A 19,545-nucleotide genomic window follows, 5' to 3' on the forward strand; every position below is an offset into this window, starting at 1 on the left:
CGGCATGCTACCAGTGTTAAAGACTGCGATGGAGCTCCGTATGCCACGGCAAACTGGCTGACACTGACGGCGGCGGTGCACAAATGCTGCGCAGCTAGCGCCATTCGACGGCCAACACCGCGGTTCCTGGTGTGTCCGCTGTGCCGTGCGTGTGATCATTGCTTGTACAGCCCTCTCGCAGTGTCCGGAGCAAGTATGGTGGGTCTGACACACCGGTGTCAATGTGTTCTTTTTTCCATTTCCAGGAGTGTAGATGTTGGAGGATATCATGCCTAATTAACTCGGCATTCTTCAAAACTGTCCACGAAACTGCCCACCGTCAACTCAGACTTTTTTTTTTTTTCATGTGACTTGTAACATCATTGCCATGGCCTCAAGCAAGACATACGTCAGAATTACGACGTGTCTGAAGAATGAAATTAAGTTACATATAATTTTAAGTTATGTTGATGGCCAGTTATGTGGATAACTCAATATAGCTGACTGACAAACTGCTTGTTTTGCTCGCATGTAAGCCATGTTTATAATTGAGGACAGAACTGAAGTCCTTGGACAATTAGCGACATTTATTTTACAAGAGCTGTATAACTTACAAGTTTGTGGTATGTGACAAATGAAGAATAAATCACCAAGCTTTTGCTATGATACCATTAAAGCACAACATGTGTGCCGTTTGTTGCTCTAAGATTGTATAATCGATTTTCGTTCTCACTCCATACGTTGGACAACATCCCTTGTGTAACAGCAGCAACAGCATCTGTTATCCTCTTCCTCATGTTTCCAAATCAGGTAGTTTAAACCTTGTCCTTTACGTAGCCCCACAAGAAGAAATCTAAAGGTGTTATGTCTGGTGACCTCGCAGGCCAGGCAGTGGGACCGTCATGCGCAAGCCACCTATCAGAAAGTGCTTCATCAAGAAAATTTCAAAGCTGCAATCCCCAATGAGGCAGTGCTCACACTTGTTGGAAAATCACTTCAGGCTGCAAGTCTCTTTGTTGTGGGTCCGCAATCTGACGTATCCTATCCAGACAGATGTTAGCTGTTACCGATCTCCGACCAAAGAAATGGCTAATTACTCTGTCATGCATTTAACCGCATCACACATTCTTTTTAGGGGAATCCGTAACCTGATCTAAGGCAACAAGTGGAATTTCCGAATACCATATCCTCTCAGTGTCCCTGTTAACTTTGCCTTATGCATGGAAAGTAGCCTCATTTGAAAAACAATTTCGTTGAAAATGCTTATTGCTAGTGTCGATTGGTGCCAACGTATCAATCGCAAAAGCTGCTCGACAAGTTCCATACTTGTCTGGACCCTACATGCATGCACGGTCAATCCGTTGTGTAGAATTCTTTGCACCGTCGTCCTAGAACTCGCTAATTCACGAGGTGCATACCGAGTAGATTTGGAAGGGCTTCGTAAGAACACCTGTTGCACATCTCCGACACTTCATACCCCCCTGACTGAACTCAGCCCTGTTCGCAGGAGATGCAACACACTGCCGGTGTATTTAAACTTCATGTACCAGGCACAAATACTCCATCAGGCGCTTCTCTTCCGTATTGTCTTCGAAAATTTCGCTTCACAATACATGCAGATTTTGTCTCGTGATGCCACAAAACTCACTGCACTTTCTCTTCGCGTGACGCCATTTTACAACGACAATGGCTATAGTATTTTCTACTCAGCTTCACCTGCAACAAAGATATGCAAATAAACTTGGTAATTTATCTTTCAGTTATCACAAACCACCATTTTTTGAGTTCTACAGTTTTTGTGAACTAAATATAGATAATTGCACAAAGATCGAAAGGACGTGGAAGGACTAAAAATATTAAAAATAAAAGTCACTGTAAAGTAAAAATGTAACCGAAAGTTATTGTGATTGTTGGAAAAAAATTCAAAATTAAAAAACTGAAATTGTATCTTGATTAGGCGAAATAGTTCAAAAGTTGTCAATGATTATAAGTAAAGTTACTTACCAGAATCGAGGTACTTTGACTTCATGCTTCAATTGAGAAAACAGTTTGGGTACTAGAAACGATACCCGAATAAGAATGTTACTTATACATGCACTCAACAAATAGTACGAACCTTAAGTAATGATACATTGCCAGTTGTCGTCTTTTCAAGACGTTTGATTGTGTAATCATCTTAGTCTCTTAGGAAAACTCAATTTTTGTGGAACTGATAGCTTTACACACATCTAGTCTGATTCATACTTAACAAACAGAATGCAAAAGGTTGGGCTGAACAGTTCAGTGTCGGAAAGGTAGAAAATTTTAATAACCAGGTGGGGGAAAAAATCATAAATGAGTCGCACAGGGTTCAATTTTGGGACTACTCCTATTCCTTATATATGTGAATGACCTTCCACTTACAATTCAACAAGCAAAATTGGTACTTTTGCAGACAATACTAATATTATAATAAATCCCATTAGAGAGAAAGTAGTATAAAAGCTGGTAAATATTTTCCAAATATTTATTATGTGGTTCACTGACAATGGAATCTCTATAAATTTTGAAAAAACATACTACAGTCAGTTCCATGCAACAACTAGAGTCGTGCCAAGAATTGATGTAGCACATGAGAAGAAGCCAATAAGTAGGGTGGAATGCTCCAAATTTTTGGGTGTACATATTGATGAAAACTTTAACTGGAAGAAACAGTTAAGTTCAGCTGCTTTTGCTCTTCGTATGACTGCTAATCTTGGAAATAAACGTATCAATCTCCTGACATCTTTTGCATATTTCCACTCAGTAATGTCGTACGATGTAATTATCTGTGCTAACTCATCACTAAGAAAGAAAGTATTGATTGCACAAAAGTGAACAGTGTTAATAATATGTGATGTTAACCCATGGACCTCATGTAGGTACCTCTTCAAGAAGCTAGGCAATTTAACTACGCTATCACAATACATATATTCGGGAACAAATTTTGTCATTAACAATCCATCACAATTCGAGAATAACAGTGATGTACATACCTACAACACTAGGACAAATGAACTTTATTACCCACTGTTCAAGCTGTCAGTGGCTCAGAGAGGAGTTCAATATGTAGCAACAAAACTTTTTACTCATTTTCCAAATAACATAAAATCACTGACACGTAGCAAAGCAACTTTTAAATCTAGTTTAAAATCATTGCTCCTGGACTGTTCATATTACATTGAAGAATTTCTACTTGGAAACTGGTAGCCAGAAAACAATTACGAGAAGCTGCATGGGTAGGACTGAAAATGTGTTCATTAATGTTAACACTAATCATGTATGGTTCAAATGGCTCTGAGCACTATGGGACTTAACATCTTAGGTCATCAGTCCCCCAGAACTTAGAACTACTTAAACCTAACTAACCTAAGGACATCACACACATCTATGCCAGAGGTAGGATTCGAAACTGCGACCGTAGCGGTCGCGCGGTTCCAGACTGTAGCGCCTAGAACCGCTCGGCTAATCATGTATGCATATACTGTATAGGGACTCGTCGTTCACGTAATTTCGATAAAATAATACTTCACATGATCTATGGAACATGTAACTAACTTACTAAATAACTTAATCTGTGAAGGGGCCGCATGTTTCAAGCCTTCTACTCACTTAATGAATTTACATCTGAGAGTCTCTTGTTTCATTTACTTTCCCTTTTCTTTTTTTATGCCAACTTCTGACTTGTTTTGCACGCTGATTACATGAGTGGTTAGGATGTAGCTCGTAGTAATGTTAATAACCCATATCTCGATATTAAATGTAACATTTAATTTTTATAGTAGTTTCTCTCTTAATGTGACCGGTTTTCGTCACGGAAAGTCCTCTTCGCTGTGGACAAAAAGAACGGAACGTTTCGCAGGTTCTTGAGGAGCTGTCAGTCACTAAAAGAGCAGTTGGCGAACCGGACGGGCAGCCGAGCAACCCTTTCAGGAATTATCTTGAAGGTACCTCAAACAATGGGTGGTAGAACGGACGACTGGAATTCTCTGTAGCAAAATGGGAAACCAGTGGTGGAAAGAGTGAGAACTACGCCTGTTGACAAACTTTTGGTGGGGTTCTCAGCTTTCCAGTTGCCGTCACCCCACTGTAATTAGGACTCCAGACGCCGTTTCCAAAAGTTATGTGAATGTTGGCACACGATTCTGCGAAATTTCCAGACTCTCCCTTCTCCCTGAGAATCCTCTGACATGCTCTACAAAATTTCCAAGATTTCCGACAAACGAGTCTGACCGTGGGAACGGGGCGTTTCTCGATCTTGGATGCCATAAAAACAAAGCTCACTGATAGATACACCTTCCACTTGATGATCGGCGCTGTTGAACAGACTTCCAGACACCTCATTGGAGGAGCATTTTCACCATTTCTGGGACTATGTTGGTCCATCATGGACAGGGGACATCGGCTGGTTAATTAACTGTCAACGTAAATAAAACTCCCAACAGCCGTGTAACTTAACATGTTATTTTATTTTATTTTGAAAGCTACCAGTTTCAGCATTTCACTATGCTTATGGGACCTGAAGATGGCATAGTGAAATCCTGAAACTGGTAGCCTTCAAAATAAAATGAAATAGCATCTTAAATTACACGGCTGTTGGGAATTTTATTGAGACTGACAGTTATTTCTGGAACTGGCTAAGAATACTGTACCGGGTGCCTTTTCACTGTATGAAAGAAGGCAATCAAAATCTAGGCAGGGACTCTATTTCGGATTCTCATTTGGATGTTCATACTTTTCAGATTTCGCGTTTGCACGATGTTTTTCTTGACTTCAGCTTTCTGCCAAGTTTTCGAAGTTCTAGTTTGAACTTATCGGCATCTGTGATCGGTTATCAGGAGATCCTCCACTCACGATCACCACATCTGGCTATGCCGACAGTGATTAGCAGCCGCTACAGCAATTCGCACGGTGACTCGCGTGGAGGCAGCTCAACCACAGTCGCGTGAAGATTCCCGACTTCGGTGACCATGGTATAATGAAGGGAGAGGAGTTCATTCCCACATTTTCACTTTCAGTATCCATAATTTGATCTACGCGCTTCACGCACTAGTCTGCGTGTACTCTGCATCTAATTCCTGTTTCAAAGAGGATCTTTCTCCGTAGCTACTCGTGTTTCGTTTAGGTATTTAGTTAATTCACCGAAGTTCACCCGTCCGGTTGCGATTCTTTCCGTTCCTTCCTTTACTCATTGACTTGTCATGTGCTCTTTTCAGATTCATTCTCTACAGGCCGAAGTGGCCCCGCGGTTAAAGGCGCTGCAGTCTGGAACCGCAAGACCGCTACGGTCGCAGGTTCGAATCCTGCCTCGGGCATGGATGTTTGTGATGTCCTTAGGTTAGTTAGGTTTAACTAGTTCTAAGTTCTAGGGGACTAATGACCTCAGCAGTTGAGTCCCATAGTGCTCAGAGCCATTTGAACCATTTCTACATATTTTAGACAGCTTTACAGGCATGGTAGAAAATGTATGTTGAGTTGTGTACTTTATGCACGTGGGCACGATATCAACCGTATTTGTCCAGCATCACGCTGGTGACAAACCTAATAACCATTAATTTTTCGATCGCTGTTTTATTTTATTTACTTAAAATTCATTCTCAAGTTGTCTGTAATCTTGACGTTGATGTGATCGGACTAAATTGCATATTGTTTTAGTAACGTGTACCAGATCAAATACTATCATTCAGCAACCATTAAAGTAAATTATTCAATTGAAATTCCCAGGTCTTGTAGCGATAAGCAATACGCGAGGCCCCTGGCGAGTTCATGATCTTATCAAATAAGTTTGTTTTGTGTGCGGTAGTTGATATTTCAGATAGCCTATTAACTTCATGGAAGTGATCTGTCATGTTATTTGATCTGGAGTCATAACTGTAAATCTAATCTGCATACCTACGAGGCATCTGATGAGCATTCAAAGCGCACCCAGCTTCTGGCAAATTGATTCAATACGTTTTTCTAAATACGGCGTTAAAATGAAGATGAGTAGTGCTCTCATATCAAGTGTGCAGGGTTAGTTGACGGAAGTTATTCGCCACGAAACCTAATAGTAATAGGTCGTACTGACCCCCAACATATATTAATAAAGTATAGCGCGATACTCGGGATTGAGAGTTTTGTTAAATTCTATACATGCAGTGATTAATCAAAAAAATAAATACTGAATACTGCAATATTATTTACTCCGTACTGCAATATTATTTTCTCTGTTAAATATTGTGGACAAGCATGACACTCTGAAATAACCCAGTACCACGATAACATACGTACGTACATCGGTTATTCCGAAGTACGCACGAAATAATATTTCATACACAGCGCGCGGCTCACCGCTGCTATTAGGGAGAGAAAATGTGTGTGCTTTTACACAAACCGTAATAGTAGCTCTGAGCACTATGGGACTTAACATCTATGGTCATCAGTCCCCTAGAACTTAGAACTACTTAAACCTAACTAACCTAAGGACATCACACAAACTGTAATTACTAATTTGGTTGTCAGGGGCTACTGGTCATTTACGTATTAACTTCCACAAAGAAACTGAGATATTTTTTATGCTTATTAAACGGTATATTTTTCTGTATTTTGTTATCTGCAAGACAAAAGCTGAGGAGAATCTCATCTGTCGTTAAGCGGCCAATCTTAAACATATTGAACTCATTCAGTACGAAAACATTAAAGAATGGAATTTGTCTTTACTTTACTAGCTTTGAAACTATTAAAAGATCAAAATAGAGAAGTCTCCCGCATTTACATTTAATATTACAGACTGAATTTCTAACTAAAAAATATCATCAGCGTAATGGCCGACCAAATGCTGCTAGGGAAAGAGAGCTCCCGCAATACGAAGTTCTGAAATAGAGTTATTAATTACAGTTAATGGTGGCTATTATGGGAGGTGCTCACTACCTCAATAACCAACACTTTTAATAACAGTTTGACATACATTCTGATAACTTACAGGCAGACTTACATTAAATATCAGACTGTGATACAATGGCGGCCTTCCGCTAGACGAAACAGACTAGGAAAAAAAGTCTAACCCAAAAGAATTATCTCTGTTCTTCTTCATCTACATTACACAGATACTGAAACAAAAGGCTGTTAAACGGATCGCTGTTTGCGAGCGTTACAGATAGTAAACTATACTTTTTAAATATTTGATATTCATCGCGTACACGGACGCAGTCTTTCAATAATTTATAGTTCACACGTCACTGTTTTTAACACACAAAAAACCCTTTTAATTTTTCTCGAAATGTCAATTTATGTGACGTTCCGTCACAAGTGAGGGACTATTTCTAAAAGAGAAACCAAATACAAAAACTTGTACCACACGAAGAAAGCTGATAGAGTCATTACAAAGTGAAAAGATCGATATGAAGGGTCGGGTAACTGTATATAGTTGTCGAAAGTGTCTGTTACGTTACTTCAGAACCAACTTCTATTACGAAGGAGTTTTCATTTTACGTAATAGTTTTGGAATACTTCCAGTGGTTACAATCGCTCTCGGCATTTTTAAAAGGGCGTCCGTGAACTCACAAAGATCTGTAATTCGAATGTTAGATTGGAGGATGATGAACTGGATAAGCTTTGGTACAGTGAAACATATGAAAACACTTGTGTTGATCAACTGGCTAGGGTAATCACAGCGAAAGGAACGTATCAATAGGAACTGCAAAATACGTTTATTTCCTTTAACGTAACTTGAGTCCTAGTCAACATAGCAAGAAGTAATCATGCTTTAGCCATGCTTACGACTGCCATCATAAGCCACTGGAAATGTGAACGGTGGTCATAAACTTTCGCTGCCTGGTCCAGTGCAGGAGGGAAACTTTTTGTCGTATGGGTACCCAACTTTACAGGAATTATGTTCACACTGAGCGCTGCTGGATTTGCGTCGTTACGTGTTAGTTCGATGACAAGCCGTTAGGCGCCAGTACTGATACGGTGACGTAGGGTCGATAACACAAGCATCAGTGTGAATTACAGTTCCAGACGGTCAACACGGGTCTGGACTTGGTGAGTAAAGCTGTTTTATATTAAAAAAAAAAAAACAGCAATAGTTCTACTGCTCTTCGCGAGTATCGACGCATTAAAGGAGTATGGAGACGTCCTCTTTCTACACCGAGGTTGAACAATCATCCTCCTTTACCTACTCTGCATTACTGCAGATGACGTGCCACTGAGCACATTTGTTCCGTGCATGCAGTACACGAGCGGCGCCTAGTTGTTTCCACTGCACTGTGTGGAATAGGAAGGTTCTGTTATAGTTCACTAACCTGCTGTCTTCAAGTTGACGTCCCGAGCAGCCAATCATAGAGCAGTAGCATTATGCAGGCGGTCTTTCTCACGGGAATGGTACCGAACCTAACATCTGTCACAGGTACCTCACACCACATTTCGTCATCTACGAGGTGCATTCAAGTTCTAAGCCCTCCGATTTTTTTTTCTGATTAACTACTCACCCGAAATCGATGAAACTGGCGTTACTTCTCGGCGTAATCGCCCTGCAGACGTACACATTTTTCACAACGCTGACGCCATGATTCCATGGCAGCGGCGGAGGCTTCTTTAGGAGTCTGTTTTGACCACTGGAAAATCGCTGAGGCAATAGCAGCACGGCTGGTGAACGTGCGGCCACGGAGAGTGTGTTTCATTGCTGGAAAAAGCCAAAAGTCACTAGGAGCCAGGTCAGGCGAGTAGGGAGCATGAGGAATCACTTCAAAGTTGTTATCACGAAGAAATTGTTGCGCAACGTTTGCTCGATGTGCGGGTGCGTTGTCTTGGTGAAACGGCGCACGCGCAGCCCTTCCTGGACGTTTTTGGTGCAGTGCAGGAAGGAATTTGTTCTTCAAAACATTTTCGTAGGATGCACCTGTTACCGTAGTGCCCTTTGGAACGCAATGGGTAAGGATTACGCCCTCGCTGTCCCAGAACATGGACACCATCATTTTTTCAGCACTGGCAGTTACCCGAAATTTCTTTGGTGGCGGTGAATCTGTGTGCTTCCATTGAGCTGACTGGCGCTTTGTTTCTGGATTGAAAAATGGCATCCACGTCTCATCCATTGTCACAACCGACGAAAAGAAAGTCCCATTCGTGCTGTCGTTGCGCGTCAACATTGCTTGGCAACATGCCACACGGGCAGCCATGTGGTCGTCCGTCAGCATTCGTGGCACCCACCTGGATGATACTTTTCGCATTTTCAGGTCGTCATGCGGGATTGTGTGCACAGAACCCACAGAAATGCCAACTCTATAGGCGATCTGTTCAACAGTCATTCGGCGATCTCCCCAAAACAATTCTCTCCACTTTCTCGATCATGTCCTCAGACCGGCTTGTGCGAGCCCGAGGTTGTTTCGGTTTGTTGTCACACGATGTTCTGCCTTCATTCAACTGTCGCACCCACGAACGCACTTTCGACACATCCATAACCACATGTCTCCTTCAACTGTAGATGAATTTCAATTGGTTTCACACCACGCAAATTCAGAAAACGAATGATTGCACGCTGTTCAACTAAGGAAAACGTCGCCATTTTAAGTATTTAAAACAGTTCTCATTCTCGCCGCTGGCGGTAAAATTCCATGTGCCGTACGGTGCTGCCATCTCTGGGACGTATTGACAATGAACGCGGCCTCATTTTAAAACAATGCGCAAGTTTCTATCTGTTTCCAGTCCGGAGAAAAAAAATGGGAGGCCTTAGAACTTGAATGCAGCTCGTATATACTTCTTGCATCTCCACTGCTCTGGGAACACCTTCTTGGAGACAAATATGATGGCTGACTAAGCCAGAAATATTATAGTGTACTTTGAAATCCACCTTCCTAGCTCGGTGGGCAGCATATTTGGCTGTTATGAGTAGGCCCAGGATTTGGCTCACGATACCGTCAGAGATTTCTCCTAGGTGGGAGGACTGCAACAGGATGCACTCAGCCTTGTGGAGCCGTTCGAGGAGGTGCTTGAGTGAGAAATAGCGGCTCCAGGGAATAGAACGGCCGAGAGAGCCGTGTGCTGGTCACAAGCCCCTGTATACTGCATCCAGTGAGAACATTGCCAGAGGACGACACGGCGGTCGGTCGGCCCCTATTGGCCCATGAGCGTCAATACCCGGAGCTTTGCCTTTGCTTTTTTATCCTTCCAAAACCGTTAGACACAGGTTTATTTGCCTGCTATACAAGTAAAGATGGCACGTAAATTTGCGTTTAAACATTTCCATATGAAGACAAAAGAGACAAATGAATTTTTTTTACCAAGGCTGGGATTAGAACCCGGGTCTCCTGCGCACTGTGCAGATGCGCTATCTTCTACGCCATCCTGTCACATGGCTTTGCACACCGGCACAGACTACCCTAGCACACGTGCCTCTTCAACGCAAATTCCCATTCATGACTCAATCCACTTCGTGTTCACCCTCAACTCGAACCGCGTTGCATAGGCACTCCAACTGCATTGGAATGGCACCTCAGCAAGGAATGAAAAGGGAGAGCCTGCCTGAAACCCAGACCTAGTTGCTTTATCACTTGAAGAGAGAACTTTTCAAGTCTCAAGCATCAATGATGTATATATCCAGACTGAAGCGACGATTGAAAATTTGTAGCAATGCCAAGATTCGAATCCAGCTCTCCTGCTCGCTAGGCAAATGAGTAAACCAATTTGCCACCCTACACACAACTGCATGGACTATCCTGGGAGGAATACCAAGTGAGCTGAGACATAAATGGGGAGGGAGGCACCCTAGGGTAGTCTGTGGCAAGCCACTGTGGCACAGTGGCGTATAGTTAGCGCATCTGTCTCCCAAGCAGGACAACTGGGTTCGAATCCGGTCTTGGTACATATTTTTGGTCTTCTTATAAACTTTTATGTCATCTCGTTGTCTCTGTAGACCTGTGCAATGATGAAGCAAGGAGAGGTTTTTGTTTGATGGCCAGTATCCTCATTCTGTAACACAAACTGTTTACTTAACTCAAGATATTAGTTTTGGTACAAGTTCTTCTGTATAGTCCACATTAATCTCAGTGGTGATGAAGTATAAAGTCCGCTATCTTTGCAATTATGCCTGCTGTGTGCTGCCTGTCTCTGTTAGCGGCGAAGCTAACTGCTACTGCGATTCCCACTGTGGCACGACTGATGACACTGCAATTAACTCGGTTGCGACAGACTCGAACAGACTCGCCCTCTGGTCCGTGGTGGCGATCCTAAATACTGCCAGCCGAGAGGGCGATGGCGGCGCGTTTCCTGTGAGTCTGTTGTTGGCCTCTGTCTATCGTCTCGCAACCACTTTGCCGCATGGTGGGCTGGCGCCAGCTTATGCCAGCACGTAGATATCATAAATGCCTGAGACTTGGAAAGGCCTCTGGAAGCACATGGTTTCATCTGATTGTGTTTAAACAGGTTACCATCCGATGACAGTAGAGGTTTATTGCCTTTTCAAATTACGCTGCTTAGTGACGTCAGTGACTTACATTCAAATGTAAAGACTTTAGAAATAGATTTTACCTTGCAAGTTTTAAAGTTCAGACAAGATTATCGTTACAGAAATCATACTGGCTGATACTCTTGTGACTTACATTCAAACATAAAGACTTTAGAAATAGATTTTACCTTGCAAGTTTTAAAGTTCAGTCAACATTATCGTTACAGAAATCATACTGGCTGATACTCTTGTGACTTACATTCAAACATAAAGACTTTAGAAATAGATTTTACCTTGCAAGTTTTAAAGTTCAGACAACATTATCGTTACAGAAATCATACTGGCTGATATTCTTGTGACTTACATTCAAACATAAAGACTTTAGAAATAGATTTTACCTTGCAAGTTTTAAAGTTCAGTCAACATTATCGTTACAGAAATCATACTGGCTGATACTCTTGTGACTTACATTCAAACATAAAGACTTTAGAAATAGATTTTACCTTGCAAGTTTTAAAGTTCAGACAAGATTATCGTTACAGAAATCATACTGGCTGATACTCTTGTGACTTACATTCAAACATAAAGACTTTAGAAATAGATTTTACCTTGCAAGTTTTAAAGTTCAGTCAACATTATCGTTACAGAAATCATACTGGCTTATACTCATATGTGTTAAGGTATGTTTTGAGAACCACTTTTATTTTGTGTGCCCATTGTGAGTGTCATACTAAGAGCATATCCAGTTGGGATAGGTGGGGGGCGGGGGGAGGGGACAACTACCCTCTACTACCAACCCCCCACCCACCAACTGCAGAAGTAAATGATCGTTACAAAGTGAACTGCCTCACTAAACAGACAGATACATCAATTCAGTATCAATTTGAACAAAAGCTCAGCATGTAACACAGATAGCAGATACTGCTGTAATGTGCAAGCAAGAAGAAGGGTGTATGATGGGTTGCATATGGGGACTGACAGAGTATAATTACGTCCAGCCCGTCAGTTCTTTTTGTCTGTCTCACTCCACATGAACCAGCTGTTGCCTACCCCGGTAACAGACAATGCTGGGGTAAGTGCCATATTGGGTCATTCCTTCCACTTCTGACTCTCTCTAGTACAATTTATATCGTCCAAAAACTATCGTTTCACAATGTATTAATTGCCTTTTTGCTTTCTGGCACCCATAGTGGCCAGTACAGTAGCTAAGTATCCTCATCACTTGTAACCTAACATGAAAACAACGGTAATTATTCTGCATGCGCCACAAAGCATATGCTGCAGAAAGATGTAATGGAATAACGCCATAGGCTGAAGCACAACGGCCTACACTGACCCATGACATTGTGCAAAGCATCACCATCCGTCTTATTACGTGCTCATCATTAATATGAGCTATTCCTGTCCTAGAGGTCACAACTTTGGATACGCTATTTTACCATATCATACACTCCTGGAAATTGAAATAAGAACACCGTGAATTCATTGTCCCAGGAAGGGGAAACTTTATTGACACATTCCTGAGGTCAGATACATCACATGATCACACTGACAGAACCACAGGCACATAGACACAGGCAACAGAGCACGCACAATGTCGGCACTAGTACAGTGTATATCCACCTTTCGCAGCAATGCAGGCTGCTATTCTCCCATGGAGACGATCGTAGAGATGCTGGATGTAGTCCTGTGGAACGGCTTGCCATGCCATTTCCACCTGGCGCCTCAGTTGGACCAGCGTTCGTGCTGGACGTGCAGACCGCGTGAGACGACGCTTCATCCAGTCCCAAACATGCTCAATGGGGGACAGATCCGGAGATCTTGCTGGCCAGGGTAGTTGACTTACACCTTCTAGAGCACGTTGGGTGGCACGGGATACATGCGGACGTGCATTGTCCTGTTGGAACAGCAAGTTCCCTTGCCGGTCTAGGAATGGTAGAACGATGGGTTCGATAACGGTTTGGATGTACCGTGCACTATTCAGTGTCCCCTCGACGATCACCAGTGGTGTACAGCCAGTGTAGGAGATCGCTCCCCACACCATGATGCCGGGTGTTGGCCCTGTGTGTCTCGGTCGTATGCACTCCTGATTGTGGCGCTCACCTGCACGGCGCCAAACACGCCTACGACCATCATTGGCACCAAGGCAGAAGCGACTCTCATCGCTGAAGACGACACGTCTCCATTCGTCCCTCCATTCACGCCTGTCGCGACACCACTGGAGGCGGGCTGCACGATGTTGGGGCGTGAGCGGACGACGGCCTAACGGTGTGCGGGACCGTAGCCCAGCTTCATGGAGACGGTTGCGAATGGTCCTCGCCGATACCCCAGGAGCAACAGTGTCCCTAATTTGCTGGGAAGTGGCGGTGCGGTCCCCTACGGCACTGCGTAGGATCCTACGGTCTTGGCGTGCATCCGTGCGTCGCTGCGGTCCGGTCCCAGGTCGACGGGCACGTGCACCTTCCGCCGACCACTGGCGACAACATCGATGTACTGTGGAGACCTCACGCCCCACGTGTTGAGCCATTCGGCGGTATGTCCACCCGGCCTCCCGCATGCCCACTATACGCCCTCGCTCAAAGTCCGTCAACTGCACATACGGTTCACGTCCACGCTGTCGCGGCATGCTACCAGTGTTAAAGACTGCGATGGAGCTCCGTATGCCACGGCAAACTGGCTGACACTGACGGCGGCGGTGCACAAATGCTGCGCAGCTAGCGCCATTCGACGGCCAACACCGCGGTTCCTGGTGTGTCCGCTGTGCCGTGCGTGTGATCATTGCTTGTACAGCCCTCTCGCAGTGTCCGGAGCAAGTATGGTGGGTCTGACACACCGGTGTCAATGTGTTCTTTTTTCCATTTCCAGGAGTGTACATAAAACAACAGACAGACACGTTGGTTTTTTTATGTGTCGGTGACTGTTGGCAGGTTGATGGAGAGCAGACGCTGGACGAGAACATCGCAGACAATGGGGGCCTGCTGGAGGCGTTCGTAGCCTACCAGCTGTACCTCATACGCAACCGTAATGAGGATGGCGTGCTGCCTGGATTCCAGAACTTCACTCATAACCAAATGTTCTTCATCGGATATGGAAACGTGAGTAAATCAGCATCTGCATCTCTAGCTATCAGCGTGTTCCATTATCAAAATAAACACTACGTGATATAAAGTATTCGTACACCCCAATGTAATGCGCATTTGGCCACTAGATGTCACGAAAGGTGGCCCCGCTAGCATAAAAGGAGGGAAGAAATATTGTGCTCCCAGTAGAGAATCAATACATCTACATCTACATCCATACTCCGCAAGCCACCTGACGGTGTGTGGCGGAGGGTACCCTGAGTACCTCTATCGGTTCTCCTTTCTATTCCAGTCTCGTATTGTTCGTGGAAAGAAGGATTGTCGGTATGCTTCTGTGTGTGCTCTAATCTCTCTGATTTTATCCTCATGGTCTCTTCGCGAGATATACGTAGGAGGGAGCAAAATACTGCTCGACTCCTCGGTAAAGATGTGTTCTCGAAACTTCAACAAAAGTCCGTACCGAGCTACTAAGCGTCTCTCCTGCAGAGTCTTCCACTGGAGTTTATCTATCATCTCCGTAACGCTTTCGCGATTACTAAATGATCCTGTAACGAAGCGCGCTGCACTCCGTTGGATCTTCTCTATCTCTTCTATCAACCCTATCTGGTACGGATCCCACACTGCTGAGCAGTATTCAAGCAGTGGGCGAAGAAGCGTACTGTAACATACTTCCTTTGTTTTCGGATTGCATTTCCTTAGGATTCTTCCAATGAATCTCAGTCTGGCACCTGCTTTACCGACGATCAACTTTATATGATCATTCCATTTTAAATCACTCCTAACGCGTACTCCCAGATAATTTATGGAATTAACTGCTTCCAGTTGCTGACCTGCTATTTTGTAGCTAAATGATAAGGGATCTATATTTCTATGTATTCGCAGCACATTACACTTGTAATAACAGCAGAATGGGTTGGTTGGTTGATTTGGGGGAGGGGACGAAAGAGCGAGGTCATCGGTACCTTCAGACTAGGGAAGGAAGTCGATCGTAACCTTTCAAAGGAACCATCCCGACATTTGCCTGTAGCGATTTACGGAAATCACCAAAACCTAAATTAGGACAGACGGACGCCTTCCCGATTGCGAGTCCAGTGTGCTAACCACTACCTCTCATGGTAAAGGGTTGGTCAGGAGAGCTTAGTGACTTAGAATGTGGTTTAGTTTTTGGATGTCACCTGAGTAAAATGTCCATGAGGAACACTTCAGCCCATCTATAGCTGCCCAGGTCGACTCTTGCTGATGTGATTGTGAAGTGGAAATGTGAAGGAACGACCACAGCTAAACCGAGACCAGATAGAGCTCATGTGATCACGGACAGGGACCGTCGAGCGTTTCGAAGGACGGTTGCAAGAAGTCGCATGAAAACAGCAGAAGGAATCACTCGTGAGTTCTACCGCACTACCAACAGTCTAGCTGGAATAAGGAGTTAAAAAGCGTGGGGTAAAAGTGTCGACCAGCTACCTCTGAACAACAGATCTTCGTCATGAAATGTATTCGCAATAGCGAAGATGAACCACTTCCAGCTGTACACTGGAATGAAAAAGTGTGCCAGTCCACGACTCAAACTCGGACTTCCCGCATTACGGGAGTGGTCAGACCGTGAGTCGTGCTTAGATAGCCGAAATGGATTAGGAGACCACCCGCGTAAAGCAGGAATTCCGGGTTCGTGTCCCGTTCCGGCACAAATTTTCACTGTCGTCATTCCATTATACAACTGGAGATGGTTCACATTCGCAGCTGCGCATACATTTCATGTTTTTCATAGCAGCGGTAGTTGCAGCCGTACCTGTTCCTTCGGACATGATCCACTGGACAGTGGATGACTGGAAACAAGTGATTTGGAGTGATGAATCACGCTCTACCCTACGATAGTCCAGTGGGAGGGTTTGGGCTGACGAATGCTTTGAGAACGTTACCTGCCATCATGTGTACTGCCAATACTCAAGTACGGAGGCTGTGGTGTTACGGTATCAGGTCAGTTCAAAAATTCTGGAACATTCGTAACTTCGCGCTAATGGTTGTTGACTGAGCACTGAAATACCTGAGTCGAAACAAGGCCCCGAGAGTAGACAACATTCCATTAGAATTACTGACAGCCTTGGTAGAGCCAGACCTGACAAAACTCTGCCATCTGGTGAGAAAGATGTATGAGACAGGCGAAATACCCTCAGACTTCAAGAAGAATATAATGATTCCAATCCCAAAGAAAGCAAGTGCTGACAGATGTGAAAATTACCGAACTATCAGTTTAATAAGTCATAGCTGCAAAATACTAACACGAATTCTTTACAGACGAATGGAAAAACTGGTGGAAGCCGACCATGGGGAAGATCAGTTTGGATTCCGTAGAAATGCTGAAACGCGTGAGGCAATACTGACCCAACGATTTACCTTAGAAGAAAGGTTAAGGGAAAGGCAAACCTATGTTTCTAGCATTTGTAGACCTAGAGATAGCTTTTGACAATGTTGACTGGAATACTCTCTTTCAAATTCTGAAGGTGGCACAGGTAAAATACAGGGAGCGAAAGGCTATTTACAATTTGTACAGAAACCAGATGGCAGTTATAAGAGTTGAGGGGCACGAAAGGGAAGCAGTGGTTGGTAAGGGAGTGAGATAGGTTTGTAGCCTATCACTGACGTTATTCAATCTGTTTATTTAGCAAGCAGTAAAGGAAACAAACGAAAATTCGGAGTAGGTATTAAAATCCATGGAGAAAAAATAAAAACTTTTAGGTTCGCCGATGACATTGTAATTCTGTCAGTGACAGCAAAGGACTTGCAAGAGTAGTTGATTGGAATGGACAATGTCTTGAAAGGAGGATATAGGATGAACATCAACAAAAGCAAAACGAATATAATGAACGAATATAATGGAATGTAGTCGAATTAAGTCGGGTGATGCTGAGGGAATTAGATTAGGAAATGAGACATTTAAATTCGTAAAGGAGTTTTGCTATTTGGGGAGCAAAATAACTGATGATGGTCGAAGTAGAGAGGGTATGAAATATCGACTGGCAATGGCAAAGAAAGCGTTTCTGAAGAAGAGAAATTTGTTAACATCGACTATAGATTTAAATGTCAGGAAGTCGTTTCTGAAAGTGTTTGTATGGAGTCTAGCCATGTATGGAAGTGAAACATGGACGATAAATAACTTGGACAAGAAGAGAATAGAAGCTTTCGAAATGTGGTGCTACAGAAGAATGCAGAAGATTAGACGGGTAGATCAAATAACTAATGAGAAGGTATTGAATATAATTGGGGAGGAGTTTGTGGCAAAACGTGACTAGAAGAAGGGATCGGTTGGTAGGACATGTTCTAAGGCATCAAGGGATCACCAATTTAATATTGAAGGCAGCATGGAGGGAGACCAAGAGATGAATACACTAAACAGATTCAGAAGGATAAAGGTTGCAGTAGGTACTGGGTGATGAAGAAGCTTGCACAGGATAGAGTAGCATGGAGAGCTGCATCAAACCAGTCTCTCGACTGAAGACCACAACAACAACAACAATGGTTTGTTGGAGCGAAATATGGTCGGCATCCCTGCACACGCCTGTTTTTAATGTGTAACCGCCGTAATTGTTCAAAAAATGGTTCAAATGGCTCTGAGCACTATGGGACTCAACTGCTGTGGTCATCAGTCCCCTAGAACTTAGAACTACTTAAACTAACCTAAGGACATCACACACATCCATGCCCGAGGCATGATTCGAACCTGCGACCGTAGCAGTCGCACGGTTCCGGACTGCGCGCCTAGAGGTTTCTATGTTGCATGTCTGTTAATGTTGTACTGAACAGAAAGTTGTGTCGCACAGTTTGCGGATTTCGAGATGGCAGAGTTAGAGGAGCAACGAGTCTGCACAAAATTCTGCGTGAATCTCAAGAAAACCTTTACATAGAAACACCAAAATAATGCAGAAAGCCTACGGTCATGAGTGCTTAAGCCTTACTCGGTGCTAAGAATGGTTCACACCCTTTAAAAATGGCCAGACGAAAGTTAAAGATGACCCTCGTTCGGAACGCCCTTCGACGCTCATGTCACAAACGTCAACGAATCTGTCCATGCCAATCGAAGAATGATTGTCCGAGAGATTGCAGAAGAATGTAATATTTCAGTTGGATTATCTCATGAAATCCTGACACAGCATCTTGGAACGCATCGTGTTGTCGCCGAGTTCGTCCCACGGCTCATGAGTCAAGACCAGAAAGACCTTCGCCTCGCTATCTGTGAAGAACTTTTGAATCACACAAATAAGAAAGAGATGTTCTTTAACAGAATCATCACTGGTGATGAGATGTGGTTCTACGGGTATGATATTGAGACCAAGGTTCAGACTTCACAATGAGTCGGGAAAGGTTCTCCAAGACAAAAAGTGCCCGTCAGGTCAAATGTGAATGCCATGCTGAAAGTTTTCTTTGACTTTGAAGAATTTGTTCATTATGAATTCGTGCCACAGGGACAAACTGTTAATCGATGCTACTGTCGGGACGTGTTGCGACGCCTGCGAGAAAATGTGAGAAAGAAATGACTTGCAATGTGGCGAGACAATTCACTGCTCTTGCATCAGGATAATGGACCCGAACATTGATCCCTGTTGGTGTGTGACTATTGCACAAAAAACAAAATCAGTGTCCTGCCTCGTCCTCCGTACTCTCCAGACCTGGTCCCACGGATTTTTTTTTATTTTCAGAGCTGAAAAATCCTTTTAAAGGATTTGCAAACGATGGACTAGACAAAAGAAAATTCGCAGATGGCGCTTCGAGCGATCCAGCAAGAGGTGTACCAGGAATGCTTCCGGAAGTGGAAACGGCGTTGGGAGCGCTGTATCAATTGTGGAGGAGAATATTTCAAAGGAGACCATGCACAATAAGTAAAAGGTAGCAGTAGAAAAGTTTTGTGGACGAAGTTCCGGAATTTTTTTAAGGGGAGCCGGAGGTGGTCCAAAAAATTACGATTTTTTTTTTTTTTTTTGCTACCGAAAATTAATTGGAACATTCCTCTTTAATGTAAACTTTGAATTATTGTTCTACTCGCCCTAGAAGTGGAGT

The 19,545-nt window shown here is 43.5% G+C and overlaps 1 protein-coding gene across 1 annotated transcript in view; it reads left to right on the forward strand.

Annotated features, from left to right (window-relative positions):
- Positions 1-19,545, forward strand: part of LOC126424605 (endothelin-converting enzyme homolog) — a 324,277-nt gene that overhangs the window by 284,377 nt on the left and 20,355 nt on the right. The window contains exon 19 of the mRNA XM_050087344.1: positions 14,344-14,511. Within this exon, the coding sequence (XP_049943301.1) occupies positions 14,344-14,511 (168 nt within the window). The remainder of the gene's footprint in view (positions 1-14,343; positions 14,512-19,545) is intronic.

Source organism: Schistocerca serialis, chromosome 10 (genome assembly GCF_023864345.2).
Source record: "Schistocerca serialis cubense isolate TAMUIC-IGC-003099 chromosome 10, iqSchSeri2.2, whole genome shotgun sequence".
NCBI classification, from domain to species: domain Eukaryota; kingdom Metazoa; phylum Arthropoda; class Insecta; order Orthoptera; family Acrididae; genus Schistocerca; species Schistocerca serialis.